Source organism: Pseudochaenichthys georgianus, chromosome 12 (genome assembly GCF_902827115.2).
Source record: "Pseudochaenichthys georgianus chromosome 12, fPseGeo1.2, whole genome shotgun sequence".
Taxonomy (NCBI): Eukaryota; Metazoa; Chordata; class Actinopteri; order Perciformes; family Channichthyidae; genus Pseudochaenichthys; species Pseudochaenichthys georgianus.
In genome coordinates, this window is record NC_047514.1 from 11796156 (window position 1) to 11822352 (window position 26197).

At 40.8% G+C, this 26197-nt stretch overlaps 1 protein-coding gene across 1 annotated transcript in view; it reads right to left on the bottom strand.

Moving 5' to 3' along the window:
- Window positions 1-8761: 8761 nt before the first annotated feature.
- The window catches only part of nsmfa (NMDA receptor synaptonuclear signaling and neuronal migration factor a), a 49641-nt gene continuing 32205 nt past the window's right edge, over window positions 8762-26197 (bottom strand). The window contains 8 exon segments of the mRNA XM_071204981.1: window positions 8762-10301; window positions 11440-11515; window positions 15485-15587; window positions 18066-18145; window positions 20268-20338; window positions 21167-21200; window positions 21300-21383; window positions 25783-25913. Of these exon segments, the coding sequence (XP_071061082.1) occupies window positions 10204-10301; window positions 11440-11515; window positions 15485-15587; window positions 18066-18145; window positions 20268-20338; window positions 21167-21200; window positions 21300-21383; window positions 25783-25913 (677 nt within the window). The 3' untranslated portion in view covers window positions 8762-10203.

A 26197-nucleotide genomic window follows, 5' to 3' on the forward strand; every position in this document is an offset into this window, starting at 1 on the left:
TAAATATATGGGTCTCCCTTATAGAAGAGAAATACTGTTTGAATTACAACACTATGTGAATTTTCGGTTTGAAATATTCAAAGGCATTTTTACATTGAGATTGGCTGGCCCTACTCCTCTTCCGTACTCTTCTGTAAGAAAATGATTCAATATATAAATGTAATGATTTTTTGTCCTCCAAAAAGTAAGAAACAAGAATATGTTAGAAAGAGTTGACAAATAGTGATTAATGTGCCACTAAAGAAACCAGGTGAGGCCTAAATCTCCTGTATAATGGATCATTTTTGGGCATTTTTAGTGATGATATTTTCATTAAAGATTGTATCCATGATGTTGATTTTATTTGTCCCTTGCTGCCTCTGTGCTGCCTGATTTTCACACTGCACTTGTCGGTTTTTAGTGTGAAAAAGTGTTGACGTGCAAGAATATGACCTTCACTCTTCACACTCAGGGCTTTTTACACATCTTGGGACTCAGAGTGTGACACTGACCTCTTGTGCTAATTTCATTGTACTGTTGTTGTTTAACTGAAAGACTCAAATGATTGATAACTCTTAACTTCTCAATTATTTTACTTTATGAGTAAAGAAAAATAAATGTAGAAAGTGAATTATAGTTTCACGCTAAGGTGAATATGAATATATAAAGTTGGTAACTGAAACGCACCAAAAATTAAATGTACAGTATAGGACAAATGGACTTATGTGCATAGCATAATCGTTTTTGTTTTTTTAATCCAATTAGGGACTGCTGTCTGATACAGTGGGTTAAAAATGTCATGAGTGTGAAGAACTGTGCAAAACAGAGTGATCAATAACATACAGCCATAAACATCAGAACATCAACATAAAAGGAATCCAAAAGCCGGGTTTGAAATTGGTCAAGTTTCTTGGGCATTATAAACGAAGCTCACTGTACCGAACAGCGTAATGTTGGTTGTATAAGATGCAGTGTAAATGCATCTTTGGGTCCTGAACTGTGCTGTTATGCCCCCCCCTGGGGTTCATAAAGCAGCTTATATCTCCACATCAGCACTAAGAAGTGCTGAGTGTGACAGAATCTGAGCCTTCACTCCTCATGCTCACTTAATTGTTTACCTGCTGCAGGCCAAAGAGGTAGGAAAGGAACAAATTGCAGTAAAACAGTCAAATAAAATACTTGCTCAGCGTTTTGTAAAAATGCACGCTTTTTTAAAGACCTAATTCTGCAGGTAAGTTTAGTTTAGTGGTACACTCTGCCTCCCACCTTTACCCTTCTTCAGTACACTGCCTGTCCAATTCAAATGGACTGCAATCTTCTAAAAGGAAAGATCACAACATCAGAAGTTTAACATTTTACAACTGTGGAAAAAAGAACAAAAAAACCTTTCAATTAGCAGCAGAGAGAAACTAAATTCACTTACTGCTATTGCTGCATTTTTGAGTTATGCTACAACAAGGCTTTAAATATAGAAAGGACTCAATTGAGACTTGACATTCCTCATTTAATTAAAGATTTTTCAAGTGTGGATGTAGCTGCAGAGTAGAAATGAACAATGTTGAGCCAGTTCATCTCAGTCAGACTTTGTTCACTTCACAATAATAAAGTATGAATGTTAATTTAGAATTTCTATAGGAAATATACATACTCACTTAACATATTATTATCAGATGGGTTATTCTTTTGCCTGTTTGCCTTTTTTGAGCTGTATTTGAAGTGCCTATCTAAGTCTAATCCTCTGGAACACTGGATGTGAAGTGGTACGCCTGCAGCACGAGTGAAAAAGCTCAAGTGCTGAACTTGTGTACAGCTTTGCAAATGTCAAATCAACCTGGTTTGAATTCAGATCGTGTAGAGTTTTCTACATGGAATAGAAGGCTGTAGTTTACTGTGATCGTTGCCTTTGGCATTATGCAAGATTAATATAATATCAAGAAGATATTACTTTAATAAAGCCTGCAGGCTATTTCACACAGACAACTACCCTGAGGAGCAGTGGTGCAAATAAATAAGTCAATTACTCAGTGTATTTCACTTTTAGGCTAGGTTTGTGAGAAAATACTGTAGACTACCTCTTACTTTGCATTTTTAGAATAATTAAACACAACATAATCAACATATAAAACATCAAGTAATACAAGATTAAGATAAACTATTATACTACTATATTTTGATGACCTAGCCTACTTTGTCTTGCATTAAAAAATGAATTCGTGCTTGTAACAGAGTATACAAGGTGGAGTTGCTATTTCATAGATTTGTGTATCATCAAGCGGCTGTAGCCTACAGGATATCAAACGCACCCTTCGTAATGAGGCGGGGTATTTAAACCTCCGCGTGTCAGCTGTTGCTGTAACCAAGCCTGCTCTCCGTTAGCTAACATGACGCTTCTGGAAACATGCTAAACAAAGACTGTAAACAGTAGTTCGCTGAGTTAAAGGTTAGCCGAAAAACAACTGCACTGTGTTACTACTGGAAGCCTTTATGGAAAAAACATGTTCGCTGCCACGCGTGTTCACCAGTCCTGCTGTGGAGCCAACCTGCCAGAAAACTAACCGGTTAGCAGCAACCTCAACTAACTTCACAGAGGTAAATACTGTTTTACTAACATCTGAGATGATGTCTTCTCTCTATTCTGTTGTTGTTTGTGTGTTTTATGCTCTTTTCATCTATCTCTAAAATTGGCTCCTGCTTTTTTATATGTTACACATTAGGCTACATATCTTGGAGTGGCTGAGCTCAATTATTATATAGTGGTTATTTGGCCTATGATGCTCTCATGCTGCTGATTTACATTGTAAAGAAGAAGAGTCATTGTTTAAAGGTGGGGTAGGTAAGTTTGAGAAACCGGCTCGAGATACACTTTGTTATATTCCATGGAATGCTCTTAACATCCCAATAGCAATGAATATCTTAAGTGCTTTGACAAAAAATCCATTAAAGAATGTCATCTGTGGAAGCCGTAGTACTGTAAGAAGCACGACCATTCATTTTAGCCGGCCCGGCTAAAGTAACTGGATGGCCTACCTGGCTGTCTGTCAGCCTTCCATCTGTGCACAAACTTATCTCGTGCCCTCATTGGTCATGTGCGCGTTCGTGTGTGTTGGAGGAGGGGCTCTGTAAGGAAGTGGCAGATTTCTTCCGGCTGTGTATTTTCAAAATATAGCGCACTCGAGCTGGTTTCTCCAAAATGACCTACCCCACCTTTAATTGTTGTTCAGCTGAACTGGTTTCATGGCAACCATCGTTGTTTCCTTTGATTTCCAAGGATCAAGTACTCCTACACAAGCTCTGATGGGAAACTCAACAATGGCCATTCTTGGCAATCAGATGCATTCAGCTGAGCGTCAAAGCAATACTTCATAATACCATTTAGAATACCTTAATAGCTGATCTCCTTGTTCGTCTTTATTGTATACTGATAGTCACTTGTTGCTAAGCACACTACAAATCATTTCCTATAAGTAGAGATGGCCTCCTTGTAATTTCAATATTTTTTAAATTCCTAATTATCCGTTTCTTAGCTTGCTGCTGCATATGAAATATATTCAGCTGTGTAAAGACCAGGTTGTAAGCATTTGCAGTATATAACAGTCAGTCAACATCAGTGGCTCCCATTTCTCATACAGTAGAGTCTATAAACTGCTGTCGGATTATCTGCTGGTTTTGCAAGGAAGTTTATTATTGTAGCTCTCTTCTGTGCTGAGTGTGGTTTATTGTCATAGTGACTGGGTCACAGCCACGAAGGAACATATCATCTGTGTTATGTGACTACTCCGTTCCTCTGAATGTTAACTTTTCCTCTTTTTATTCGTCCATAACCCTCACGAGGAGTCCTGATTGTCCAAGGGGCTGTATCGTTTCTTAAGTGGAATAAGAAGGAGGATAAGCAGCAGGGAACTTGAATGCCCTTTTGAATAAGAATTTAATTTATTTTTGCTTGTACATCAATTGAGACATACGATATGATGACTTACCTTTTTATGTTATTTTCTTAGTGTGTTGTCTTTGACTCATATATACTGTAGGGCCAGTATAGGTAAAGAAAACTCAATTGAGAAGCCAGCGGTCAAGGGTTAATATTTAAGGAGAAAACCAGAGATTAAAGTTGTAAATGAACGCTAACAAAAAAAGACATTTTATCTGATTAATGAAGTAAATGTATGCAACATAACTTACCCTACCATAAAACACAAGTCAATCAATCAATCAATCAATCAATCAATCAATCAATCAATCAATCAATCAATCAATCAATCAATCAATCAATCAATCAATGTTTATTTATATAGCCCAATATCACAAATGTTACATTTGTCTCAGTGGTCTTCACAGTGTGTACAGAATATCAGTATGACAATACGACACCCTCTGTCCTTAGACCCTCACATCGTACAAGGAAAAACTTCCAAAGAAAACCCAGTTTAAAGGGAAAAATGGGAGAAACCTCAGGGAGAGCAACAGAGGAGGGATCCCTCTCCCAGGACGGACAGACGTGCAATAGATGCCGTGTGTAAATTGAAAAGATAATACATTTGCAACATAGGTAGTCCAAATGTTTGGAAATGCATGTGTGTATAATAGGAAGATGAATCCACGAGGATATCCATCCAGGACCTATGATCCAGGACCACAGCCACGACTCAAGATCCAGCGCTCGCGATCCAGGACACAGGACCGCAGGATCATCCATGACTCCGGATCCCAGCGTATATAGACACCAAAAAGAAAGACATTTGGGGAAGCTGGGTTAATCGGAACATGAGAGTACACGGGTATAGACAGAGAGAAGGAAGAAGTAAGATGTCCCCCGACAAACTAAGCCTATATCAGCAAAACTAGGGGCTGAATCTAATCAGCCCTAACTATAAGCTTTATTAAAAAGGAAGGTCTTAAGCGCACTCTTAAAAACGGATAGGGTGTCTGCCGCCCGAACACAAACTGGAAGCTGATTCCACAAATGTGGAGCTTGATAAGAAAAGGCTCTGGCTCCCATTGTACTTTTAAAGATTCTAGGAACAACCAACAACCCTGCATTCTTGGAACGCAATGCCCTAGTAGGACAGTAGGGTATAATGAGTTCTTTAAGGTAAGATGGCGCCTGCCCATTAAGGGCTTTGTAGGCGAGAAGAAGAATTTTAAATTCTATCCTGTGTTCTATAGGGAGCCAGTGTAAGGCAGCCAGAACAGGAGTAATGTGGTCCCTTTTCCTAACGCTGGTTAGTACACGAGCCGCAGCATTTTGAATCAGCTGAAGCGACTTGATTGACTTCTTGGTACTCCCTGATAATAAAGAGTTACAATAATCCAGCCTAGAAGTAACAAATGCATGGACTAGTTTCTCTGCATCGTTTTGAGGCAAGATATGCCTGATTTTTGCAATGTTACGTAGATGGAAGTAGGCGGTCCTTGAAATTGATTTTATGTGGGCGTTAAAGGATAAATCCTGATCAAATATAACACCAAGATTCCTTACAGTCTCACTGGAGGCCAAATTAATGCCATCCATAGTTAGTATGTCTTTAGATAATTTGTTTCGTAGATTCTTCGGGCCAAGTACAATAACTTCAGTTTTGGTCGTGTTTAACATCAAAAAGTTTAAGGTCATCCACGTTTTTAAGTCCTTAAGGCAGTCTTGAATTTTATTTAGATGATTAATTTCATCAGGCTTGGTTGATAAATATAGTTGAGTATCAAATCCTACCAAATGTACCACATTCATCAATGTTAAACTAGGCTTGGCCTTTTCATGCACTCTGCAGTTTGTAGCCTCCGGGGGTTCAATGCTTTTTGACCTTGAAGGACTCAGGAGAACAGCTTAAGATAACACCTGCTTTAAGTTGAATACTTAATGGCATGCTTGCTTCAATGATGTTTGCGGTAACATAATGTTTTACTTTCTTTATATTCATTATCAATCATCAGTTTTTTCTCTGTCATGTTTGTTTCTGCCCCCTCCAAGAAAGAGGTGAAAGGGAAATGTGTAAACCGTTGTGTTGGCGCATGGTGGTCTTTAAAATCAGGAGTTTCGGGGGACTGTGCTGAAAGAATTGCACTTGAATATTAACAAACTGTCTGTGATGTTTGCATATCAAACATACATTCTACTTCAAGTGGACAAAGGAAAGAGAGATGGAGGTGGAAAAGCTAAGCAGAGTGTATGAAAGGCAAGTGCACGGAGATTAGGGATTGAGGGGTTTCTGGGACGGGGAGATAAGGTACCGCAGAAGTACTTCCTCTGGAACAAGACTGCCTTATCTGAAATTCTGCATGCTAATGCTGCTAAGACACACAATAATTAGAAATGTGTTTTTGTTGACATCTCTTTCTGTTTCCCTGCTATGCTAACTCATTTCTGGCACTGGGGCTGAACTGAGTTTTATTCTAGAAAGAACTCTATGACATGTTTCTCTTCTCGTGATTAAACATATGCCTCTTCTATCTACCTTTCATCAATTCTGCTACCGCTTTGCACGAGTCAGGAAGAAGCCACTTGGTAGATGTTGGACTGGGAATACAGTTGAAGTTGCTCTCTTGGCTTTTCCTTTGATCAATAGGCATTGGCCACTTACTGACCATTGTTTGAAGAAGCATTAGATTTGTCTCCATCCATCTATCTATCTATCTATCTATCTATCTATCTATCTACCTATCTACCTATCTACCTACCTACCTACCTATCTACCTATCTACCTATCTATCTATCTATCTATCTATCTATCTATCTATCTATCTATCTATCTATTACATGAAATGAACCATATTCACACTTCTTTTTTAATTGTACCGTAACAGTTGCAGCAGTTAGCAGTTTAGTGTAAGATGTTTTCCAATTAAAATTAGATATGTATTGCAGAACAATGTAAAAAGGCCTGTTTGTTGGCAGTAGCGAGGTTTTATCAGGGTTTCCCAGCCAAAAGGATTCCACATCTCTGTTTGAAATGGGGAAAGGCCAGCACCTCGTTCATTTACAAAGAGTACTAATGATATCTTTTGGCTAATCGGGGGAAATTCTTGGAATACGATTTTTTTTCTTAGATTTCCCCGCTGATTTCCCCACCGTGTGAAATGGAATAAAAAGGCAAATAATACAACGCAGACTGAGAAAGACAATTGGACACATTTGCATCTTTAATTAGATTTCCGGTGAAATGTTGTGGGATTTTTTGCTGAAGAAGAAAATATCAAAGCTCTCTCAAACTCCTGAGTCAGAGTGCTCTTCACATCACGGTCAGTTCAGCCCAGGAAATATAACAGGAAAGGTATTACCATGAATATCTTTATAGACAGTTTCTATGGCATGAGAAAGACATTTTCTGACTTGACTGAATCCAAATCATCGCTGCTGGATTTTGAATTAAAAGTATACCATGGAGTTATGTTGAGAAAACCGAAAACCGTTCAGCAGCGGAATGAACACGGCTCAATGAAATATGACAGGTGTTTGGCCTTTAAATCTGGAGTGAAAACATGTTCTGCGTGACTCAGGCTGAGAGAGCAATTGTCTGTGCCAGACAAACTGTAGGCTCGCACTGCAATGTCAGAGAGAGAGCACACGCAAATAAAAGCAGAGTTTTGTTAGCAGAGAGCACCCAGAGTGAGGCTGGTTGACTTTAACAGAAACAAAGCCCACACATAGTGCTCCAAATATGAACACATCCACACAAATAAGGACAAATGGAAATGTGTTTGCCATACACAGATCAAGAGTATCTTTGTTTGTGAGTGTGTTTGTATATGTGTGTGTGTGTTATGAAGGGCTTGGGTCAATCTATTAAATACCAAAAATATTATTCCTCATGCACTCTGTAAACGTTCTGCACGCCAATGAATTATGCAGAGACTCAATGACCGGTTTAAAATCCTACTTAGCAAGTGTTGCTCTGCAGCGAGGTTTTCACTGACATTCAGGGGCCGATGTCATTACAGGACTCCGCTGTGATTGGCTGAGCAGTGAGCCGTTGCGTGACTTGTCTCCTTGGAACGCTGCCACATTGGTAAAGTTATGGCCGAAATGCAGCAGCGTGTCGTTAGAAATGACAGACACATAACAAGTGGGATTGCAGAACTCCATAAGTACGAAAGCTCAATGGACTTTTAAGCAGATCTGCCTTAATAAGGGCCTTCACAGAAACATGTCAACCTGAGAAATCAAATAAACTGAGTGTTGAGATTTTCTGTGCTCTTCGAGTGTCACTGTCCCCGTTTCAATGGTGAAGCACATGTATCTTTGCTTTGCTAAAGATAGTTTGACCTAGTGATTTAGTACTGCTTAACTATATACTATAGAGACTATGAGAGACTTAAGGTCCCTTAGTCAAGCCCCAAAGTCCTTTGTCACTTGTCATTAAAAATACTTGATTGTATGCCTGGTAATTGTCATAAGCTGAAACTGAGATACATCTGATGACATCAACAGGGTTATTTTGGCCTGAGTCCCCCACAGACAAGCATACAGATAATGTTTTCACAGACTGAGTTCTTCACGATGGGTAAACTGTCTTTTTATTGGTAAAATCTGTGGACCCCTTTCACATGTCCCGATGTATTGATTTCTTAAATGTCTTTTTGTCCCAGCCCCAGTGTTTCTGTTTGTGTGTGTGTATAAGCAATGTTTTCAGATTTCGGCTTAGTGGCTGCTCTCCACATTTCACCATCTTTCATGTGAGACCGCTCTGGTCACTCAGGTGGTGTGCTGTCACACACACACACACACGCACACACGCACGCACGCACGCACGCACGCACGCACGCACGCACGCACGCACGCACGCACGCACACACACACACACACACACACACACACACACACACACACACACACACACACACACACACACACACACACACACACACACACACACACACACACACACACACACTCTGTGCATATTTCTGGCCTTTTTACCAGCCGACACCTGGCAGGGGCGGCAGGAGGCTGTTAACAGCTTAAACCCCTGGCAGATCTGTTTAATTCAGAGAACTCCGGTCCTCAGACTGGACCTCAGCCCAGTGATATACGAGATGGCGGAAACTCGTTTGCCTGCCATTAAGATATGCCAAGAGTGTTTGGCAGATAGTGAGAGCAGCTGGCTCTGCTGACAGGGGCCGACTAAGTGGCTCGGACCTTCTGCAGAAGAGTATCAGGGCTCAATGGGGCGACTCCTCCACTGCAGTGGCAGGAGCTCTTGGATGGCTGTTACATCCCTCTTGACATCATGAACCATGCTAGACTGTATTTGCGTATGTGTGTGACAGGAAGAGAGAGAAATGGCAAGTGAAGGTGATGAACATTTTTGCTTTAACAGAGGAGCAGAAAGAGAAATACACACAACATCTTCATGTTTTTTTTTTACATGTAAAATACTCCCACACACACTCTCACAAAATCTGCACTTTTTTTTTTTTTAACCAAAACATGAAGCTCAATTCCTCAAACTGAAGATACATTTCCAGAGAGGTAATACATTCATTCCAAGCAATGGTGATGAAGATTACAATATCTTGATAGAATGGACAAACAGATGAAGTACTTCATGGCTAAAACCTGAGTTATTCCAAAGTATTTCCATATGAAACTGCACAACAATGCACATCGAAAATAAATGATGCATCATTATTCTCATATAGAGTATTATTTGCATGACTAAAGCTATGCTACTATATTCATGTGGTATATACACACATCGACACATGGATTATTTATGTATATGTATGTCTCGGGGTCTGAGAGGTCCAGTCTAATCACAGAACCACATTATGGCAGAATGAGATTTTGCTGAAGCCCATAAGCCTCCGAAAATGTCTTTTTGCGATAGAGGGGTGACTAAAATGACCTTTTTTTATTATTTGATTTTTTGTTTCTCCTTTGCCTTCAAGATGCAAATGGAGTTGGTGACTAAGACTTGGACAGCCCAGTTTTCTCTGATCTTTCCTCATTTTTTTTCTTTTGTGTATTTTTTCGGCCCTTTTTGTTAGTCTTTGATCCTTACTCTGAAAACGAGGAGGAGCTGAGGCACAGCATAATTGAGTTTGTCTTCAGCCTCCTCAATCCTGCCTGCCTTCACATCCTCCTCTTCTCCCAGTCCTCTCCAGGATGAAAGCCGGTATGAGTGTTTAAATTTGCCGGGTCGAGCGCTATAGTTGAGCAAATGTTCAGTCATTGGATCGCTTTTGGACGGGTTCCTGGGGGGCTCCGCTGCGCCCATTATCCAGGTTTCTTTGTCACAAAAATTCCTCATAGTCCAAGAGTTTGGAGTGCTGGCGGGTCTTCCAGAGCCGGTAGAGGCGGAAGTCGAAGTACAGCTCGATCAGCTCTTTGCCTTGATTGGTAAACGAGACGGGAACATAATTATTCAACCATTAAGAGAGCATATCACTTTTTTGTTTTACCATTTTCCATATAATTTCACTAAGACCTCACCTTCTTGGTCAACTTATTTTAAAAGTAGTTCATTCTGCGGACCTTGAACACATTCTACTACAAGTGTGTTTTCTAATCCTGATAAATTGCTTAACCTATAATGGTTTGGGTTCAAAGTTTGCACTGAAAACCCATGAAAGAAAGGATCATTTGCATTCATGTAAATTGTTGTTGCTGAATCCAAATACTCCAATCGTTTTTTACAAGACCAAGAGTATTTTTAAATTGATATCTCGCATATTTCTTTACTTTACCTCAACAACATTTGAATTATGACTAGTATTAAAATAGTCCTATCATGTCTTGAAATGATTTTGTCCTGCACACAAAATGGTGTCCCACGGATCTTGCTAAATGTAGCTTTAGAGCTGAAAAACCACAATCATGACATTTTGACTATACTGTTAGGAGGATCATTTATTATTTTATCATATTTGTCTCTAACCTTAAGATATTGGGATAGTATTCATTGCAGATGGGTTACAACATTTAAGATGTTAATTACTCTAACATTTCAGTTTCTGAAAATATCCTATAGGATTTTGAAAGGTAAAAAAATCCATGACGTAAACTGGGATGTCCGGAACTGACCCTTTCCCTAATCTAAACTAAGATCAGTGCGTGCCCAACTAACTATAACCATACAAACATGTATCATGCTTCAGTTGCTATGGACAGCTAGCCTTTGCAAATACATAGAATATCAACAATTTGCAACTGTCCAGATATATTAAAGAGCATTTTTTAATATTGATAAGAAACAAAACTCTGGTGGCAATAAGGTTGGTGGTCGTCGTTGTGAATAACTGAGTTTGAAGTCTATGACTTGGATCTTTTGCATTTTCAAACGTCTTATCAAAGCATGTTCATGTTTTTGAAAAATGGAGAAGCTGTTTGAATAAATTCCTCCTCTACATGTTAATGATAGACAGCGATTTGTCTTTCATACACGCTTCATGTGTGTATTCGTTTGAGAAATCACAATGCCCGTGCGGGTCTGTTTGATGTGTGTGTCGGGGTGTTTTGTTCATACCCACCCTGAGCAGACAGCTCCAGCGGCGACCCGAACTCGACAGAATAAGGCCTCATCAGATTCTTCAGTTTCTGAAACAGCTGTTGAGACGAGATAAGGAAGCAAACAGCAATTAATCCCACTGGGAAGCCTGCATCTTCATACACAACACACACTCAGACACAAACATAACAACACACTCAAGAACGGCTATGAATCCTGCTCATTACCGCCAAAGAGACGTGCACATTCTCGAGCAGGTAACAAGGAGGTATAAACTGCAAAAGCATATAACCGCTGTGCAGAATTCTGATTCTGCTTTTCTGTGAAACAGCAGAGCTTCTAAAAGGTTACAGAAGTACCTCATTATCCTATTCATGTTCAGGAAGAAATTAAACGAAAATATTCAAATCAAAGCTTGAATTTATCTGTAAATTAGAGGGATTTGTTGGCTGATAAGTGTTTTTTCATATACCACAATATTAAATGCAACATTAAAAAATGAATGGAGGACACTGACTGCTTCCTGCTATTCAGATGTGAGAATTTGTAGATTTTTCTCAGTGTAGATGAAATATTCTGGAACTGTTAGAACAAGCATATAAAGACTTTGATGGCAATATAATATTTTTTCCTTATTCAGTCAAATAAATCAATTGCAGCCCTAATTACATAATGACAGTTTGATTGGAGCATTACAGTGATTTGGGGTTTCTCAGTAATCTATTCTGCAGTTTCTCACAGACACGTGCACATTAAAAATTGAAGCTGACTGATTTCTTGCTCCAATTTGTTCACGTGGAATACCCCTCTGTCAAAGAAATCAAAGGGCCACATGCGCTTTTCTTTTTCACTTTGTGATGTCAAAATGGAGGTGGCGATGAAAAGAGCAGCTTTCATTCCTCCGTGTTTGCAGTCCTTTGAAAAGTTAAAAGAAGATGGCTTCATGCCAGATGGTGGAGAATGTTTGGGGAGACGCAGGCGGTGTGCCGAGTCTGTAGTGCAGAGAGCTGGAGGCGAAAAACAAATATCTCATGCACTTCGAGGGTGGGACGCCGTTTGACGCTGCAGTGCATTGCCGTGACCATTGGAGACTTGGCGATAGAGTGAGGATTACTTCCTGCATGGAGTGTAATGCGCTGGAAATGATATATTGTGAATACCCATTTGATAGATATTTTTTACTGTTTTTTTAGTGTCATGTTTGCTTTTCATGCAAGAAATGTTGTTGTGCTTGGACCCTATTAATGTTGCGTTGTTTCCTTTCTGTCCTCTGAAGCTATTGTTGCCAGGACTGAGGCAGAATGTGTGCTGACAAAACAACATGCGTAAACAACTCTGAATGAGAAAAGTAGGTCAGACTGCCTGGCTGACCTGTTCCCCTGCTGCTCATCTCCAGCCTATGTTTTCATCCTCAACGCTGTGTCTCAAAACTGACAAACCCTAAGTGCTGTGGTGTTAGAAACTGAAAAGCAGCCTGCTCCACATTTCACAGAGTTAGAACTGTGGTTGTCTTTACTACAGAGCATAAGCATTTCACCCTTCCTCTAATATCAGCAAATTGGAGCTCCTTTTAATGTTCAGAACTGCGGCAAATGTTCATTTCTTAGATTAAATGACATTCATATCAATGAAAGAACCCCAAAACAAGACAATATTATATTGGAAATGATTATTATTACAAAATCAGCTCTTGCTGTAATGAACAGGCTACACCCCTTTGGTATTTGCTGAGTCATTTTTATTAATCATCAATAAACTAATATGTTTTCAAACAGGGAGGGGCTAGTTTAATTTACTTCTCTATTAAGCCTTCAGGATGCATGTCTGTATTAACAGCATAAGCTTAAATACATATCAATTGTTATAGCCAATCAAGAAGCACAACTGCAGATAGTGACATGCAGCATGTGAATATACAGCGAGTGAGTGTGTGTGAAATTGCAATATGTTTTGAAACCTCCTCTCAAACAGCTTGAGCACATCATGTGTGTTGAAGACAACCTCTTAGTTATTATTTAAGTCATGTACAGCGACGTGGTGTTTGCAAGCCATTGGTTTATGCTGTCTGTAGCTCATCATTTGGCATTGATCCTTCCTGTTTCAAAATGTATACAACGGGGACCCAATCTGACTCCATTTATGCTTTGGCAGACAGAGCGGCTGGGAGTGAGGTTCTCTGTTGGCGATGGGCTTTTCTATGGCTGGTTATAGGATTAAGAAAGTAAAGAAAAGACTAAATGTTAGAGAAAAACGGTATATGACCAAAAGATAATTGAGAAATATCACTACTCTTGAAGTTTAAAGACTTTCTTGGAGTTTGGATGCTGTTTAGCACATCAAATGTATACTACTAAAGTGACCACACTTTTCCCTATACAGTGTATAATGGAGAATATGTTTGATTAAAAACACTTGTTATAGGGTCTCTAGTAAAATCACTTTGTAATTGTATGAGTGTACTCTAGGGAGGTATAAACAAATACTCATTAACTTTCGTTTAGATTACATTTAGCCTCCAGCGGGAGAAAATATCACTTTGAGATCTTGGGACCAAGCTTTGAGTAAAATATGAATCACACCAATATTGTTGTTTTGGAATTGAAGCTTTGTTGAGGCAGGTGCCTGTGTTTGTCTGCAAGGGGGGAGATGTCACTCTGCACACTGTACTGCAGATTTCCAGGCTCTCCAACTACCCCAGAGAGACCCACTTTATATAACAAAGTATTTTGGCAGACATGACTGGAACAGACAGCTAGGTCAGACAAACCCCGCTGGCTATGTCGTTCCTCTGTGTGTCTGCCAGTTTGTTTATCTGCTTTCGATTTTTTGGTTGTGTCTTATTGTTTGTTCCTGTCAGGTACTGTAGAGAGAGGTGCATCATTACTCAGCCTGTGTGCTTCATCCAGTAACATCACACAGAGTGAGGTAATAGTCCCACATGTTGAGGAAGAAAGAGCTAGAAACGGAGGCAGCCGGGATGAACGTGTGGTGATTACCAGACTAACGCGACGCTATGAAAATAGATATGAAAGCACAGGGCAGCAAACCGAAAAACTAGCGGTGGAGAACAAAGCGAGGCACGAGCGAGCACAAGGAAGCGCTCACTTCAATGATAGGAGACAGGGAACAAAACGTCTATACACCTCGGGTAGCCTAATTTATTAAATCAGTTTGCGTGGCACATAAATCTGACGTTTTGAACACGTAAATCAACAGAGACCTTGTTATGAATGAATTCGACTCTACTTGGGCCACGGTGTGTATGCCACCAGCACAGGAAGTAATGCATTTGGATTTCACCGCTGTTGAACATTGTCTGCCTGTATCCTCCAGAGAAACTGTGTTTACATTCTTTCATTCAATGTGGGATAAAGGTGTCTCACTAAATATGTGATTACTTTACAAAGTCATTTTGTTTACCACATTCCTGCAATGTGATAAAAGACAATTGGTAGTGCAACTGGCTTGCTGCATGTGTATTACTGAGAAGTAATGAAATGAGAAACCACAATGGCCTTCATTTAGCTTTCTTTGAACAAACACAAACAGCCTTAGCCGACCTTAGTACTTGCGGTCTTTATGTAATATCTACATAGACCTGCCATGTTGTTATAGCTTCGATGCGCTATGCATTAGCTTCAGCAGATAACTGCTATGCCATTTGCAAAGCTACTGCAACTTAAACACTGGAGCAAAACCAGTCCATAGCTGACATGTGTGTTAATTTGTAAATGACATTAGTATCTTCTGTGAAATACTCTTTGCTTGAGAGTAGCGATTTATCATAATTGTAAGATTACAGTGTTATTTGGACAAAATAAATGTCCAAATATAAATATAGCATTGGGACTTTTTGTTTGTCAAAATCTAGTTGCATCTTTTCATAAATTCACTAAAATCGTGAAGTAACATAACATTTGTATTATGGCGACACCAAATGTCACCATCTTTTCTGTAAACTAAACGTCCTCTGGCCTGAGATGTAATTAGGGTAAAGTAGAGCTTTTGTGTTATAGGTTGTGAAAGTGTGTGTGATGGTGTGTCTTCTTGCATCAGCGTCTGTTTACCTTCTCTCCGTTGGGGTTGCCCAGGACGTAGCATCCCATTATGTGGATGAGGTTGGGTTCTGGGTTGACTTTGCTCATGAAGCGACTAAGCCTCCTCCAGAATCTGAACAAAAACAAAGACGTCAGTTATCACTCTCACCAACAGTTCCCATGGAATTAAATGTGAAAAATGACCTTTAAAAAATGATTAGCTCGCATCAAGCACATCTTTGGTGATTAACCACTTGATTTTGCAAAGAACAGGAGGTGAGGCTTGTGTTTTATATCTCGAAACCATCAACTATTCAAAGATGCCCCCCCCGCCCCCCCCATGGGAGACGCTCTGAAAGATTCTCATTTGTGCATGAATGACAAACAATCGAAGGTTGAATCATCCCAGTGGAACATCTTCAATTTAAGTCAAGTGGAAGAGCAGAAATATTATTTATATTCTGAAAATGGAGAAAAGAGCATTTACATAAGTCATTTGCATCAGGATCTTCAATCGTTTGAAGGCCTAAAATGAGAGACTTCTTTAGTGAGACGGTTTCTCTTCACAAAATACATTTGTATATGATGGAGCCCTTTTTGTGATATTTGATGGATTAGGACTCAATGAGAGGACAGCTAAGGTATCTTAATGATAAATACCTCACTACATTGTCTTACTCTGGCTTCTTGAGGTATGGCTCACGACAGCAGATAACTTGTTTTAATCTCTTATACTGTATGTATGCATTCTCTCTCTCATGCCAATCACCTGCATGTCGTCTTCACCATATCTACTGTATAAACCACATTCTTGCCTTGCCTTTTGTCTGGCACCTCTACCTTCAGATAGCATACTTCTCCAGATATACCGAGCATCTCTCCTTTGCAAATGTCCAAACATCTCAATCTGGCCTCTCACTTTGTCTCCAAACCGTCTAACCTGATCTGTCCCTCTAATATACTCGATCTTAATCCTGTCAATCCTCGTCAATTCCAAACCAAAAATCATAGCATCTTCAACTCTGCCAACTCCAGATTAGGGCTGAACGATTCATCGATTTTAAATCAAAATCGCGATTTGAAATGATGCAATTATCAAATTGCAAAGCCTGCTTTTTTTAAAAGTGTTCTTCTTGTGTGTCAGTCATCCACACCAATCAGAAGTGCTGTGCTCCACATGTACCAGTCATTGTTAACCAATCAGAAGTGGCCCATGATAGCAGGTGATAGACAGATTGATCCAATCACCGGCCAAGTCTTTTTGAAATACTTTTCCAAATGGCTTCCAATGGAGCTCTCCTACTGTAGATGGTTTGGTGAAACAAACCATCTGAGTCAGGTTAGTAATGCTCCATCACATGTTTTACATCTATTACAGGGTGAATCTTAAACTGAAGCTTGACTTTAAAGCAACCCAACGGAAGTTTCATGTAAGTTTGGTTCTTTCACTCGTAGCTCGGGCTGCCTGCCTGATCTGCTCCGTCAGCCTGTCCCTCACCATTGTAAGCAAGTAAGGGCTCAGTGCTGATACTTGATGTAGTCCCACCTTGAAATCATCTTGAAATCATCTGTCACTTCTATACTGCACAGCTCACCATTGTCGCACTACCTTTGCACATATCAAATTTGGGGACGGGTGGCGCAGTGGTCTGTGCATCTGATCATCAGATCAAGGGGGGTGCTGGGTAACTCCAGTTCGAAACCCGCTCCTGCCGCCACTGCGTCAGGCCATTGTGTCCTTGGGCAAGACACTTCACCCGGATTTGCTCCTGTGGGTATTGTCCACAGTACATGTATAATATCAATGTGTACTTGTAACAGCGCCTCGATGACTTCGAGGCGTGAAGATGGACGGTGTGGCGCAGTGCGCTGTGCAATGATCATCAGATCAAGGGGTGAAACCCGCCGCTGCTGCGTCTGTAAAGCCGTTGTGTCCTTGGGCAAGACACTTCACCTGAACTTGCTCCTGTGGGTATTGTCCACAGTGACCATTGCATGTATACAAAAATATGTGTAATGTGTATCTGTAAAGCGCTTTGAGCATCTGGAAAAGCACTATAATAAATGTAAGGAATTAATATCGTGCTCCAGTTTTACAAACTTCTCTGCTCCTCTTGACTTCTCTTTCAGAGCCTTCTCATATGCTTTCTCTAAGTCCACAAGGAGACCATAGAAATCATTGATCTTCCCCTTTAACATTCTTGAATCGATCATAGCTTAAGTAGTGCTCTTTCCTAGCTTGCAACCATACTGATGTTCATTGGTCATCACCTCGCCTTGACACAACGCGATCCACTTGCTGATCAACTTCAAACCTCTGTAATTACATCTGTTCTAGTAAATGGCTTCGTTTAGTTTTTGAATGTCTTGTAAGGTATCATCACATGTCAGTGCTTGGGCATTGGAAGGAACGGTGTTAGCCAAAGGCAAAGCAAAGGACAGAATGGAGTTGAACACAAATCACCTCAGAGTAGAAAGCTAAAGTGACAAAGCAAAAATGTCACCTTGCTGCCTCCCACTTTAAAATGCTAGCCCACAAATGTAAAATAGCTCTCAGCAAAGCGTATCAGAGATGGAGAGAAAATGTTATATAAACCCAGTGGTAACTTACTGGCTCATGTCCTCTTCCTTTTCAACCTTCGCAAAAGTTGCCACTTTATTCTTCAGCAAATACAGGTGACCAGGTCCTCCCTAACACACACACACACACACACACACACACACACACACACCCACACACACACACACACACACACCACACACACACACACACACACACACACACACACACACACAACACACACACACACACACACACACACACACATACACACATACACACATACACACATACATACACACAACACACACACACACACACATACCACACACACACACACACACACACACACACACACACAAGAATGAAACAAATACATACCATCACAACTAGTAGTTTTCTTGATTTATATATAGAAATGGTACCTATTACTTGTCAGTGCACTGCATGAATGTACACATAACCCCATTTATCACAAATGAATGTACAATTGTACAGGAAATACAGTATTACTTTTATTTAGTGTCTACATAAAAGATGTTTTGCCTTGCATGGCCCCAGATCTACTTCATATAGTAAACAAATCTCTTCACTCAGGTATTTTTCCACAGGCCCTGAAAACTGCAGTCATTAAACTGCTCTTAAAAAAGAATAATCTAGATGCTTCAGTAATGAACAATTACAGGCCCATATCAAATCTGCCATTTCTAGGTAAGATCATTGAAAAAGTTGTTTTTCAACAGTTGAGTAATTTTTTGCATTTAAATAACTGTTTCGATGTGTTCCAGTCAGGCTTTCGTCCAAACCACAGCACTGAGACTGCTCTTGTAAAGGTCTTTAATGACATCCACTTAAACACAGACAGTGGCAGAACTTCAGTGTTAGTATTATTAGATCTCAGTGCTGCGTTTGACACTGTTGACCACAGCATATTACTAGACCGACTGGAAAACTGGGTGGGACTTTCGGAAACAGTTCTAAATTGGTTTGAATCCTACCTAAAGGACAGAAACAACTTTGTTTCTATAGGTACATACACATCTGAGTTGACAAATATGACATGTGGGGTTCCTCAAGGCTCCATCTTGGGGCCTCTTCTCTTTAACATCTACATGCTACCACTGGCTCAGATAATGAAAAACAACAAAATAAGTTGCCATAGCTATGCAGATGACACACACATTTACGTAACAATTTCACCAGGAGACTATGCTCCAATTCAAACACTGAGTAAGTGCATTGAACAAATCAATGACTGGATGTGTCAGAACTTTCTCCAATTAAACAAAGATAAAACTGAGGTAATGGTTTTTGGAGCCAAGGCAGAACGTATAAAAGTTAGCGCTGAGCTTCAGCCTGCAATGTTCAAAACAACAGATAAAGCCAGAAATCTAGGTGTAGTCATGGTGTGAGTCACATTAAAACAGTTACTAAATCAGCCTACTATCACCTAAAGAATATATCTAGGATTAAAAGACTAATGTCACAGCAGGATTTGGAAAAACTTGTCCATGCTTTTATCTTCAGTAGACTCGACTACTGCAATGGTGTCTTCACAGGTCTCACTAAAAAATCTATTAGGAAGCTGCAGCTGATTCAGAACGCCGCCGCTCGAGTCCTCACTAACACTAAGAAAGTGGATCACATCACTCCTGTTCTGAAGTCTTTACACTGGCTTCCTGTGTGTCAAAGAATAGATTTTAAAATACTGCTGCTGGTTTATAAAGCACTGAATGGTTTAGGCCCAAAATACATTTCTGACCTCCTGCTAAATTATGAACCATCCAGATCTCTCAGGTCTTCAGGGACTGGTCAGCTTTCTGTCCCCAGAGTCAGAACTAACATGGTAAAGCAGCATTCAGTTATTATGCTCCAAATATCTGGAACAAACTCCCAGAAACCTGCAGGTCCGCTGCAACTCTGACTACTTTTAAATCCAGGCTGAAGACTTTTCTTTTTGTCGCTGCTTTTAATTGAACTATTCATATCTTAGACTGCACTGTAACTTTTATCCTTGTACTTTTTCTTTTAATGTTTAATTGAACTATTCATATCTTAGACTGCACTGTAACTTTTATCCATGTATTTTTTCTTTTAATGTTTATTTTATTAGCTTTTCTTTTTAATGACTGATTTTAAATGCCATTTTCTTAATGTCTTTCATTTTTTGTAAAGCACTTTGAATTGCCTTGTGTTGAAAAGTGCTATATAAATAAACTTGCCTTGCCTTGCCTTGCATTACATGTTCCTTACCTGACAAAAGATGAGCATCCTCCAGAACTTGCTTCCTCTCCTGTAAGCTGTGAGCTTCTTCTCTATTTCCTCTGGGAGAGAGAAAAACCGGTTGTATTGATGTGAACAACAGTGACAGATAGCATAACGAATACAAAAAGAGACAAGTAAGAATGTACGGTGAGAGAGGGAGAAATGTTAAGTGTACACAAAGGAAACCTCTAGAAGGGTGGGTTCAAGTACAGTAAGACATCACAGCCACTTATGGAATATATGAATTCAACAGTGTTTCAACAGCAAAAAACAGGTCAATAACAGACAGAAAAATGGAAACCTGAAATCTATACATGTGAATTATTCATTAGCATCCTCAAGGCAACAGAGGGTCCTTCTCTGAATGAAGGAATCCATTTTAAAAAACATATTTCGGTATGTTGCAGCATGTAAGCTGATTCTAAATGAACAGAGCAATTGAGCCACATACAAGCAAGTTTAAAAGAGATTTATAGCAGGCGAAGTTTAGCCTGTAGCTGTTTAATTGACCTTTAACCCCTACAGAGTGAGTCAGATTTCAGACTCCGCTCCTCAGGCAAACTGCTGCACGCTCAAGACTAGAGGTGATTGATTTTATAGACTGTTGGTCTTATAAATCTGCTGTGGCTCTATATTTTATAATAAGTGTGTCTTTGTACTCCTTCAACGCATTCTCATGTGTATGAGACAACTTTCATTAGTTGGACCCAAAATCATGCGGTTGAGAGTTTCATATTTCTTTTTTTTCAGTTCTTAGTCATTTTATTATTAGATTATGTGATGTAAGTACATTATGTTATTCATTGTACTCACTGTTGGAATTACATGTTTATTGAATATTTTATTATAAAGGCAGACGCTAAGAGAAAACAATAATGTGCACTCACCCAAAATGTCATCAAAGGTTGCATGTTCATGGTCCTAAGGAAAAAGAAATGAACACATATAGTTGTTTGTAAAAGGTGTATGCTTGGTATGTCCATATATTTTTAAGCACATGTCAGAGCGTGTTTGACTCACATAGAGGATGGGTATGATGGACGGGTCGTCCCTGCGGATTATAGTGGGAACGTACTCCGCCTTCGGGACTTTAGAAGAGATCAGCTGAAGGTGAAGGAGACGAAGGATGGATTAAGTAGGGTGTGAGAGAAGGAAAGATGGAGCAAATCGAGCATGGTTTCAGAGAAATGAGAGGAAAGGGGAAAGGAGCAAACTTCATCACTCTCATGCCTGCAGGGAAAGCACAGCTCTATATATTATTCAGAGTGAGATGGTAGAGAATACATTAGGGGCGTTTAAAATAAATGTACCATCCTAGGATTAACCTCATTTTAACATATTTACCTATCAGTGTGTAAGTAACCATTTCCTAAAACAGTTACTTTTATTGTGCCCAGTTTACAAGGGATATTTTTAAGATGCAACAAATACAGAACTTGCATTTTTACACAACATTCATAACAACTTAATAAATGATATTGATATCTGTGGCATTCAACCATCAAATCCCTCGTGGTTTTATTTCACAGTCAACACCATTTCATTTCAACTTTTTCTATCTGTTCTAAATAGATGGCTGCTTGTTTTTTGTTCGATTTTTGTTCTACAGAAAGTAATGCACGTTTTGAAAATGCAGATTTATTATCATTATTAGTATTAGGGAAGTCTCCCAACTTGAAATTGGGGAGTGTGGGATTTGAATGTCACGAGCATATAAAAGGTAGAAAGGGTTAAACAAATAATGCTAGTGTGTAGCAATGTGGGGAATGTAGGAATTGATTTATTGCTGCCTTGAAATGGAACCTGTGAGCTCATGGTCGCAAGGTGGGAAGTTGATTGGCTTGGTGTTCAAAGTGGTTACATTGTGAGCAGAGCACTGCCAGGCTAGGGTAACATGGATAGATTGTGAACATGACTGTTGACATTACTGTTGGCATCAAGCCGAGCTCACAAGTGGTTAATGTAAGGCAGGAAATATAAAGGCTTAGTGACAAAGAAAAAAAAAGATAAGAACTTGGGAATATTAAAGGTCCCCTATTATACTGTTTTTCATCAATATATTATAGGTGTCAGATATATACAAACATGTCTCTGAAGTGTTTGGCTCCGAATACCAAACAGATCATTGCAGCATCCCATAATTAGATTAGATTAGATTACTTTATTGTCATTACAAAAATGCAAGCACAGTGTAACGAAATTTAAGGATGGTCTAACCAGATTGCAAAACAGTCAGTTACATACACATTTATCAGAAGTATGTACCAAAATAAATGATACAAAAATAAAGGTAAATAGATGGGAAATGTATAAATAGGAATAAATACACAGATAATAATAAATAAATACAGTGAATACAGAATTGCGCTTCAGCACAGCACACGACAACAACTAGGCAGTATGGGATAGCGTGGGGTTCATTGTCAGCAGTCTGACTGCTGAAGGGAAGAAGCTGTGCGTAGTCCTGTTGGTTCTACCCGGGAGGCTGCGGTAGCGTGTCCCAGAGCGGGTGCCACGTAGAGGGACAAACAGTGTATGGTTGGGGTGGGAAGAGTCTCTGATGATGTTTCGTGCCCTTCGCAGGCACCGCTTTTCATAGACTGAGGCTATGGAGGGGAGTGGCATCTTGATGATGCGTTGTGCGATCTTCACCACCCTCTGCAGTGATTTCTTGTCCTTGACCGTGCAGTTACCGTACCATACTGATATGCAGGCGGAGAGGATGCTCTCGATGGTGCAACGGTAGAAGTTTATTAGCACCTGGGAGGATAGGCGGAGTTTTGCCAGTTTCCTCAGGAAGAAGATGCGCTTGTGAGCCTTCTTGACTAGGGCTGAGGTGTTGGTGGTCCAGGAGAGGTCCTCCGAGATGTGGACTCCCAGGAACTTGAAGCTGGTGACCCGCTCAACCTCTTCTCCACTAAGATGGACTAGGGAGTGCGTGCCGTCTTTGTTCCTTCTGAAGTCCACAATGACCTCTTTCGTCTTCTTGGTGTTGAGAGCCAGGTTGTTGTTAGTGCACCACTCTGCCAGATGCTCAACCTCTTCCCTGTATGCCGTCTCGTCATTGTTGCTCGACTGTAGTGTCGTCTGCAAACTTAACGATGGTGTTTGAGCCATGTACAGGTTTGCAGTCATGTGTGAAGAGGGAATATAGGAGGGGACTTAACACACAGCCCTGTGGGAGACCAGTGCTAAGGATGAGATTTGAGGATGTGAGCTTGCCTATTCTAACATGCTGGGGTCTGTTTGTGAGAAAGTCCAGTATCCAGTTGCAGAGGGAGGGGTCGATGCCAAGGTCACTGAGCTTGGTAATCAGTTTTGAAGGAATGATGGTGTTGAATGCCGAGCTAAAGTCAATGAACAGGAATTGTACGTATGTGTTGCTCTGATCCAGATGGTAGAGGGCAGGGTGTAGTGCTGTGGAGATGGCTTCATCCGTACTCCTGTTCCGACGATAGGCAAACTGGTAGGGGTCAAGTGTGGGTGGGAGGCATGATTTAAGCCGAGCCAGGACCAGCCTCTCGAAACACTTCATGATGGTCGATGTAAGTGCCACGGGTCGGTAGTCATTAAGGCTTGTTGGAGAGGCGTGCTTGGGAACAGGCACAATGGAGGTGTATTTGAAGCACGTGGGGACTTTTCCTTGGGCCAAGGACGGGTTAAAGATGTCAGTCAGGACCCTGGTCAGCTGCTCAGCACAAGAGCTGAGTACACGTCCGGGGATGCCATCGGGGCCAGCGGCCTTATGTGTGTTTGTCCTGCTCAGTTCAGCATGCACATCTGTGGTGGAGAGTGTGAGGGGCAGATGGTCTGCAGGGAGAGTGGCCCTAGTGGCTACCTCATGATTGACCCTGTCAAAACGAGCATACAAATAATTAAGCTCATCTGGAAGAGAGGGGTCAGTGGACGGGGGGGAGGCCCGGGTGGGTTTGAAGTCTGTGATGGTCTGTAACCCCTGCCACATGCGTCGGGGGTCAGAGGTGTTAAAGTGCTCCTCAATCTTTAGCTTGTGGCAGTGCTTCGCCCTTTTGATGCCCCGTTTCAGCTCAGCCCTGGCTAGACGGTAGTCCTGCGCGTCTCCTGACCTGAAGGCGGTGTCACGTGCCTTCAGCAGTTGGAGGACCTGCCCATCCATCCATGGCTTCTGATTAGGGAATATTTTTGATCTGTTTGGTGGTGGTGGCATCACTGATGTAGGTGTTGATGCAATCCAAAACAGAAGAGGTGTATGCATCAATGTCTACTTGGGAATCCATAGTGGTAGTTAAAGCGAAGTTGTTCCAGTTGGATATGTGAGGCTGATGCTGTAAATTGGACTCTGCTCCCTCAGGCCAGACTTTCACTGTCTTGACCGAGGGCTTGACTCGTCTGATAAGGGGGTGGTATTTGGGTAGAAGGAACAGTGAGATAAGGTCTGACTGACCCAGATGGGGGAGAGGGAGGGCCTTATATGCATCTTTGATATTAGTATATACATGATCCAGGGTCTTATCTCCTCTTGTGGGACATGAGACATGTTGGTGGAATTTGGGGAGAACAGTCTTTAGGTTGGAGTGATTGAAATCTCCAGCAATGATGAAGACAGACTCCGGGTGTAATGTCTGTTGCCTGCTTATGGCTACATGCAGTTCCTTCATAGCTAGCTTAGCATTAGCATCGGGTGGTATATAGGCTGCAATTGTAATGATGGAAGTGAATTCTCTGGGCAGATAAAAGGGTCTGGATTTAACCATGAGAAATTCTAGGTCGGCAGAACAGTGCCTGGTAATGGTGCTGTTGTCTGTACACCAGGAGTTGTTGACATAAATGCACAGTCCTCCTCCGCGCATCTTACCACATAATCCCCTCTGTTTCAGCCCTGTTTCCAAAGTGCTGATTCTCTGTCTGTTACTTTAGATGAAAATAAGGAGCCCCTCCCCACGCCCCTCTGAGAGATATTTGGTTAAAAAGAACACAATGGTGCTCTAGGAGGAGACTCAGGTAATCAGGTGGGCGGGGTTACCTTGGTTGGTGATTGGCTAATGGTTACACAAGCCAAAAAATCGTTATGACATCACAAAGTGGCCAAAATCTGATCAGCTCATTTTCTGAGCCATTATATAAATGGATCAGGACCAAAAAGTGAGTGAAATCTTTGTTCCTGAAACTTTAAGAGTCTCTTTACACAGAGGGGGACACATGTTTATGTATACAAGACATGAAAAAGTGGATTTTGCATAGTAGGGGACCTACTTTCCTCAAGAATCATTTGTTGACTGAAATTTGAATTCATCCACAGAAATGTTACTTCAATTGCTCCCACCATTTCTGAAAAGAGCAGCATACTTCTCAGAACTTTGGGCTTTCATTAAATGTGCAGGTGCAAGCTTGTACATACAAGAGGGGGGATGTGGACCCTCCTTGCTCTTTTACTTTGATTTTGAACATTTTAAAAGTTATTTCACTTGTAAGTCTGCCAATTTTAAGTGTGATTCGAAATTGTTGTTAAATACTGATCTCTCACCATGATTTTGGGAGGTACAAAGTCGTCTCCTTCGCAGGCCAGCCGCTCCATCTCCCTCTCCTCCTCCCAGTCTAAATTATCGTCTTGGCCTCCTTCATCTAAAGTACCACAGGATGCCTGCAGGTCTCCGCCTGGAAGAGAATAATACCACACCTGTGAGCAAGAACACTAAAGATAATAGGTTTTAGGTAGGAGTGTTCTTGAGAGGCAAGAAAGGTGACAGAGAAATAGAAGACTCTGGGAGTGAAAGGACGTGTCCAGGAAGTGGAGAGGAGTGATTGCGGAGGAGAGGAAACAGGATGGAGTTGGTAATAATGGTGGGGATATGAAAGAATGACAGATGAAGGAAAAGATGAGACCGCTGGCAGGAGGAGAAAGAGGAGGATAGTGAGTGAGCAGGACTTCAGCTAACAAG